Source organism: Salvia hispanica, chromosome 6 (assembly GCF_029641045.1).
Source record: "Salvia hispanica isolate PSC_SH4W2 chromosome 6, Shi_PSC_v1, whole genome shotgun sequence".
Lineage (NCBI taxonomy): Eukaryota > Viridiplantae > Streptophyta > Magnoliopsida > Lamiales > Lamiaceae > Salvia > Salvia hispanica.
This window is the reverse complement of record NC_142697.1, coordinates 12,625,882-12,634,185: the sequence shown is the minus strand read 5'-3', so window position 1 is coordinate 12,634,185 and position 8,304 is coordinate 12,625,882. Positions and strand designations below refer to the sequence as shown.

General features: G+C 35.2%; 1 protein-coding gene across 2 annotated transcripts; it reads right to left on the bottom strand.

Moving 5' to 3' along the window:
- Window positions 1–446: 446 nt before the first annotated feature.
- On the bottom strand, window positions 447–7,131 carry LOC125208346 (uncharacterized). 2 transcript variants are annotated; one of them, XM_048107937.2, is made up of 18 exons: window positions 6,842–7,131; window positions 6,265–6,438; window positions 5,911–6,006; window positions 5,633–5,685; window positions 5,385–5,481; window positions 5,206–5,279; window positions 4,516–4,612; window positions 3,973–4,086; window positions 3,699–3,775; window positions 3,377–3,443; window positions 2,811–2,876; window positions 2,203–2,310; window positions 1,968–2,098; window positions 1,794–1,860; window positions 1,670–1,719; window positions 1,504–1,594; window positions 1,320–1,390; window positions 447–1,248 (listed from the first exon to the last, which is right to left on the bottom strand). In XM_048107937.2, exons 1-18 carry the CDS (start codon window positions 6,977–6,979, stop codon window positions 798–800), a joined length of 2,022 nt encoding a protein of 673 aa, XP_047963894.1. In that variant the 5' UTR covers window positions 6,980–7,131; the 3' UTR covers window positions 447–797. The 2 variants fall into 2 exon arrangements, with proteins under 2 accessions (XP_047963894.1, XP_047963895.1); XM_048107938.2 differs by having other exon boundaries at window positions 5,633–5,734; window positions 6,265–6,967.
- Between the last annotated feature and the right edge of the window lie 1,173 nt (window positions 7,132–8,304).

The following is an 8,304-nucleotide window of genomic DNA, read 5'->3' as shown; positions in this document are numbered from 1 at the left end:
CAAAATAGCTTTATATTTTCCCTCTAGAAGGGGCAATATTGACTTTCCATCCAATTCTCCCTTTTGGCAGTGTAGATATAGATTCCACACAAAAATTCACCAATAATTCGCTGAAATTCACATAAGTATTATAGTAAAAGTAGTTTTCAATGATTCTATTGTGAAGTTAGTGTTGGCCTCGACGGTAGTTTTGATGTTTCGAATTTAATATCACATAAGTATTATATGGAATTCAAATTTCAAAAAGAACATGACTTTTATCAATATTGATATCCACAGTGTTATTCTCTAAGACGAAATAGCATAAAATTTCTCAAAAGTCTAATATGGAGTATTTAACTTTATTGGGAGATACATGGGAATAGGATGCAAATAATATATGATTTTCGAGACAGACACGAGAGCTAATAAAATAAGATGGTGGGTTGAAAACCAGTGTTGCATACTATTGAGGTTTGAACACTCTTCCTTTTTCCGTTTCAATAGATGCAGAAATATATTGGTACAGATGTCCAAATAAATTACACCTCCTGTCACCATACATAATTAAATGCAAGAAACAAATGTGATTGTCACAACTCCCCTCAATATGTACAAATATGGAGTAATTCTTAAAAGCCAAAACTAAAATAATAAAAGAACAGATGAGATATCACATTCTCATGAAAAAAATGTTGCACTCAAATTTCAACCTCGTTTTTTTTGGTGAAATTTCATAGGAAGAAAACATGGCCTTTGAAGTGGAATCATCCAACCTTGAAGCTTGGGGAGATTAAGATTATTGGGCTGCATGATTATTATATACTCTTTCTTGATTCTTTGTCAAAGTTTTCATCAGACTCCCACTCAATAACCCCCTCCATATTGCTATGATCCTCAAGCTCCAACTCCCACTTCAACTTAGACAGTAGTGCCTCTGCATCCGATGAAGTACTGCGGTGACCTCCACAAGACTCTAGATGCTCTACCTTTCTCATCTTCGGGACTCTGGTCGACAGACTATGAACCAAAGGAATAGAAACAATTGGTCTGAAAGGAAATGGCAGCAACCCTCTTTGCGCCTCGTTCTCATTTTCTGATTTAAGGCTGTATTCAACTTTCGACAACTGTCTTGACAGGAAAGGAAGTCCTGGAATCCGCGCCCTTAGAGGCGTCTCTGGTAGTAAAGTTGGCCTCTCGATGGACTCAAATTCACGTTTCATCTTGGCAAGTGCATCCAACACTTGTTTCAGTTTTCCATCACTTATTCTGGTAAGAATGAGTCATGTCATGCCTTGGTGATCACCTTTGCACATATAAATGATAAGACATTGATTCACCTTGAATCCTTGGTTTGATTAATGGAATACTGTGTCTTAATGCGATCCACTACACTGAATGTAAGTTTCATCTACATGGTGAGCAAGAACCAAAAAGAGATTTAAATTCAGCAAATGAGAGATGAGGTGCGTTATTGCACCATAGATGCAACTCTGCATATCTTACTTCTTCAATACATCCTACCTTGGTTTCCACAGTCTGGTATCTTTTCTGCAGCATTTTCCTTGAACTGATTGCATCATTTTTACCCTCACTGCTTGTTACCTCATCTAACCTGTGGCAGAACTGGATATTAGTTATGTGCTTTACTTGAGATCATATTCCAAATTAATTAAGGGAATACATTTACATTTCGTCCACAATCTCGTAGAATGAAGAAAGACACGGCTCCATCTCGTCCTGATTAACCAAGATTATTCAGATATCCGGGAATCTGATCAGCCAAATTTGCCTAAAAACAAACTGTTGCATACCTTGATTGCCTCTAAAATTCCTGTAGCCCAATCCATAAAGTACTCTCCATGCCTTACCAGCTCATCACTAACACAAAAGGTTGAAAATATTTAGTGTCAGACTGGCACGCGATAGCAATTACAACTAGTGATATATTTCAGGAAAAAGGACGAGTGAAGAAGCAGAGAACCTACTTGACCCGCTTTTTCTTTTTCACAAGACATGCTGACTTGAAAGCCGAGGTGCTTTCTAGAAAATTGATGAAGGTGTTGCAAACTTTTGCTTCTGCTCTGTATGTAGCAATACATATTGCAAGCTCGTCATCCTGAGTAGTATCATCACTTTAGAAGTTATGCAATACACCATAATCTCACAATGAAACAATTGTTTCAGCCTGTGAATTATCCCAGCTTGCAGAAGAGCTCTCACCCTCACGTTGTAATGCTCCACAACCTGATTACTAGCACCTTCAAATTGATCTCTTTCTTCCTTGACATTGTGAAGGCGGAAATGGGCAGTAGACAAAGCGGCCGTAACCTACATATGAACTCATTAGGAGCAAAACTATTGCTCAAGATGGAAAGACATGTTCACTAACAATCTTCATTATCCAGACAGAGAGTACTGATTCAAATGTTCTCATTTAATAAATGTTTATAAAGAAGGAAATCAGTCTGAAGGATCAAAAGAGTGGTTCAGTCAGAACATTTAAGCTCTCGGTCTGCTTCAACATTAAGAATTTTCTTTATTTCTTATCACTTTTTCACTTCAGAGTTCTTTCACATCCATATGCAACTTTGCCAGCTTACAGGTGCATCTCTGATTATCTAGTTAGTAGACTAAATATTAAATTGAAAAGCTAAAATATATCGAGGTTGTGTTGTTCGTTCTACAGCATTCTCTAGTTATTAAGGTATTTTTAACACACTATTTGAATATCTGGAATCATCACATCCTAGAATAAGAAACCGATATCCAAGACGAAATATGGAATTTAAAACATCTACGATGGATTGGGAAAGGATATTAAATATTACCTGTTTCAGTTCTTCTTCAAGATCATCTTTTCTCTTCTGGAGAGCTTTAATTTCATTATGCAAATCCTGGGAAATAACCTTTGAGTTAACCATGTCACATGTTCACGGTATAAACTTTTTTTAAAAATTATTTTATGACATCTTTTAAGTGCAACTGTCCTAATTGTAAGCAGATGACAATCACAAATGCACAATCAACACTTCACAAAACATAAAAATCTGGAGAAAATGGGGAAACAATTATTTCATCTTCGCAATATAAAATATTGCAAAATGTTTGACAAACGAATGAGTGAGAAAGAGGAAAATCTATTGAATAGAGAAAATCACAGGCTTAGGAATCATACAATTACAGGTTTTAATGCATGCAAATAAAAATTAAAGAAATCAATGTCATAAGGGATATTTACAACTAAACAAAAGCAATGAATGTTTATAAAGATTATGCACAGCACAAGAAAACATCTAGGCATCAATAACATACAAGAAGCTTCACATCCATTTACAAAGGAAATTGATGATCATAATATTGCAAGCCACCGAATAGTTGTTGCTAGACACTTTACCTTCTCCATTTGGAGTACTTCATCAGCTTTAGTGAGACGGAATTTAAGAGCTTCTTCTTTTTGTAATCTGTTAATGAACATATTATTGCATAAGAGAACAATTTTTCTGCAGAGATTTTACCATGTGGAGGCGAGCTACATTTCACTGCTAGCTGAAAATCAATATTTCAATCACTATATTATAACACTGCCGCAAATTCCTAAAGATTTTGTGCAGAATAAAAAGATGAAGATTCTGATATTCTGGAGAATTATATTGTCTATGTGTTTGCACTCGAATGATAAAAACGTCCAAGTGATATAGACAGTAAAAAACACGAACCTATTATCTAAAATGCGCGTTTCAGCTTGGGATGCAGAGCTTGCCAGAGATTCTGACAATACCTTTAGCTTGTCAACCTGCACAAAAATCAAATGCATGCATAAGATGAAAAGTAAGGCTGGGAAAATACAGATTTAAATGATTTATACATATATTGACATAATTTAAACAACTCTTCATTTTCAAACAAACTCTTAAAACTAGAGCCATGTTCATCTCATTATTATATTGACTGATATCGTAATTTCATTAGATCTTGAATCATGAGAAGCACCTTTTGTTTGTGTGCTGCGAGACAATCCCCATTTTGCATTATTAATTTCTTACGCGATAGAAGCTCCACCAATTGGGAACACAATCTCACATGTGCGAGCACTTCATTCAGATGCTGTAAGAACAGAAAAAAATTACTGAACTTCAGAAATTTCATGAATTGAAAAACAACAATTCTCAAGTAGCCATCTGAAGAAAAAATATGCTCAGGGTGTCTGTTTTCTTTTGCGTAAGCATTGTTAGGTCCAATGAGAGGGGAATGAATATCAGTGAATGAATTTCTAGGTACAGATTGGGATAGTAAGTGTCTAAAGTTCTTTAATATAAGCATAGATCCCCCACAAAACCTGAGTTTGCACTGTGTGCACATCACCAGTTTAAATTGAAAGATATGTCACATTTATAGCTGCTGTTAAGCTATGATCCATTAGGATAATCTTCTTAAACTATAGCTCAATCACCAGACAAATGTGCAATATTGATATTCTTGAAAATTAAAATAACTGTATTCCTTCTTTAATGATGATAAGGAAAATCACCATACCTCCTGTGACATGTTAGATGATATCCCGCCCTCCTGTTTAGGCTCGATTTGCATACTTTGTAGTCTTTTATTTATACTTGAGAGTTCAGAATCTATTCTGATAGCAAAGAAGACATACAAAGAAATAATTAAAATAGTAACTTCATATTAAAAGTCAAAGGTCTAAAGAAAGATCTTAAGCAGATAGAAGTTATTCTAGTCAAGAAGATGGAAAGCGGCATTCACAGCTCCGAGTACATTAACTTGTCACAAAAACAAGTGGCATCCAGATGATAGCCCCGAGAATGATTAAAAAAGAAATAAAAAGTCATGTAAATGAAGCCCTGGTCTCTCAACAAACTGATTTCTCTTAATTCTGATAGCCAGTAGTTTTATAGATTCATCTCTTATCATGGAAGAAACAAATTGTTTGAAGTGGTTGAAAGCACTCATGGAATAGAGTTAAAGTAGCCTTAAGATGAATTGTAGTTGCTTAACTTCTTAAGGTGTCTAATTTGCTATGGGGGAAGTCTTCAAAATTCACTTAACCTTTTCAAAGTAAAATGAAATCAATAATTAGAATACTTGTTTCACATTTTTGCAGAGTGACCAGTCTGGGGTTACATGCCTAATATTCGCCCTACCTGTACAGTATAGTGCTATAGCTAAAAAGCTAATCAATGAAACTGTGGGAGGTATACCCCCGACCACCTTACTATCTCAGCATTTACTTTCAGTCCAGCCATAGCATCTTGTACAAATTGAAGCAGCTCTGCCCTCTTTGCCTGGAATTAGAAAAAGAAAGATGAATATAATGTCCAATAAAGCACCACATTTATCAATATTCCACCATTACAAGGATGACTTAACAATGATAATGCGACTTATACCAGTACTTCTTCATTGTAGGTCGAGAAGGCTTTAGCTAAATCTTGTACACTGTTCACTGTCACATCAAGAGCTTCTTTTCCACTCATTAGAGTGAGCCTGAAAACAGAAGGGGAGAGGAGGTTCTCATGCTTCTTTTTTTTTTAACTCTTCTTCTATAACACGGGAAATAAAGTATGCAAAGTAATCGCATGATTTTCCTAAGTGATTGGTTGATTTTTATCCTACATGTGAGACACTCTCAAGTTACCTGAATATCCCCTGAAGCAAAGAAAGTTCCTCCTGATTGGGTTCCTCGAGAATCTGTGTCAGAGAAACAAGAAGCAAAAGAAACAGCTTGACTGGCGTCCAGCTATTACAGAGAAAACATCATTACCCATATGGCTTAACACACTTGCAGATGAAAAAAACCAAGGAAATATGAAAAATATCTCTTCGACAGATACCCATATACAGGAGAAACAGGAAAAGAAAAATAAGAAGAACAATACGTTTTCATGATTATGAAAATGAAATTTTAGCACTTACAAAAGACAGTGTAATGCCCTCAAGTGCTTGACTCTGAAGGAACACATCACGGAAATCCATCGGTTCTCCCCCACGATCAGGATCATAATACATAACCTGTGAAAAACTACATTCAAGTGACCACATAGACCATGTTAAATGGATTTTCTTATGACATATACAGGTCAGACCATGTCTTGTGAAAACAGAAAATGGCTGAGATGAGCCTATCAACAGACTCTATGGATCTTCAAACTTTACATGAAACAAGATTTCTTAAGCTCCCAGAAGTGAAAATTCAGAAGGAGCCCTTTCCATAAAAATTGAAAAATCTCAAAAATAGAGCAAAAGGTGAAAGTTATACCAAAAACATACCAAAGTTGGCTTTGGACCATGGCCGGAGTCGATAGCCTCATTAAGTATCTCTATCTGTTTCAAGGAAACCAACCATCTTCTTAATAACTGAACTCTTTCTGCTCCCTTACAAGAATCAGAAACTTCTTCCAGTCGTTTTACTGCAAGCTTATAGTTTTGGAAATTCCAAGGGCCCTAAAGCACCAACAAATTGAAGAGAATGATGTAAAACTATGCCTTTGATCCTAAAGCACCAGCAAATTAACGGAACAAACATATGCACATTGATTTAATTATGATTACTTATAGAATACCAATCTATCACCAAGCTTTAGTTCGAGGGATTTGGCAAAATAAAGTCAGATTCGATAATAAAAGAAATCTAATTAGTCCACCAATCTAAAATGACAATACTTGTATTTTTTGTACTGCACAAATAAGGATCCTAATATTCAACAAATTCTTCTAAGCTCTGGTTTTCTTCAATATTGTCAATCAACTGCGAGGGAACAGGATTAACAAATTTAAGACGATTAATTAGAAATCCACACGTCGAATTAGCAAAGAACATTGACGTAGAAAGATTGGGGAATAATACAGCGGCATCTAGGAAGAGCTTGGAACCACCAACAGCGGTATTGACGACGGTGTCAGCATAGCTTCGCACGGCGCGGCTGACGCTGTTTTGGCCACCGACTTCGACGGCCTTATTCACCGCTAATCGCAGCCACGACATCGTACGAAATGCGGTATATTTGGTGTTTTATTATTCGTGTCAATTAATCGCGGCGAAGGCAAAAAAAGAGAGAATTGAATCGGAAAAGGGGATAGATTTGTTGAGAAAGAGGAGTAAGCATTATGGAAAGCATTGGTTTCGCGCCTTCTTTCTCTGTGTCTTCCCATTAATACCCTTCGGCAGTTGATCTCACGTGATTGTCACGTACAACGCAAAATACGTTCACCACCTACTGTGACACAATGGGTGTTTTATCTATTGTCACATTTTTATGGTCCTAATAAATATTCCCTTCATCCTTTTTTTAGCCTTAGTCATTTTTTTTTCTAATAAATATTCCCTTCATCCTTTTTTTAGCCTTAGTCATTTTTTTTTCAACACGGAAAATTATGAAAAATTGTGTCAAGTGAGTTAAGTAAAAAGAATAAAGTAGGAAAGAAAAAGAGGTATAAAGATGAAGAGAGAATACATAAACAAATAGTAAAATAAGAGCATCTTCAAGGAGAGAAGCAAAGTAATATAACTAATGTATTTACCTTTTTTCCATGAAAAATCATTCTTCAAGGGGAGAGGTATTTGAGAAGGTATTATACCTTTTTCTCATTTTGAAGAGGTATTTTTACCTCTCTATCAATGAAGAAGTAAAATCTAATAACTATCATATTTGTCTTCTTTTTATGAAAAACCATTCTCCAATGGGAGAGGTATTTGAGAAGGTATCACACTTTATATTTTTTCTAATGCATTTTGTACCATTATTTTATTTTATTTAAATAATTTACCTTTCTATATACCTTTAGTCTTTGGAATGTGTTACTTTTTTTAAGAGTATATTTCACTTTTTAAGAAGATAAATACATAATATACTTTTTCTATATATCTTCCCTCCTTGGAGATGCTCTAAGTGAAAAAAAATGCATTATCTTTTGTCAAAAAAAGAAATGACTCAACTGCAATGGAACAGTAAAAAATAGGAATATGACTCATCTATAGAGGGAAAGAGAAAGTATCATGTAATCCCTCCGTTCCACTCAAGATGTACACGTTCTAGAGTGGCACAAGATTATAGGAGAAGTTGTTAGATGGAATAAGTAAAGAGAGAAAGGTAATTGAACATTTTTAATGAGGAGAGAGGTATTTATAGAAAATGAACATATTGAGTGGAACAAACTAAAAAAAAAAAGAAATATGGACATCTTCAATGGGACAAAGTAAGTATGGATGGAGTAAGTATTGACACAAGTTTTTAGGTAGTGATGTTTAGTGGTTAAATGAAGTGAGAATAAAGTGAAAATGAGTAAAAAGGCAGAAAGAAAAAGTAGGAG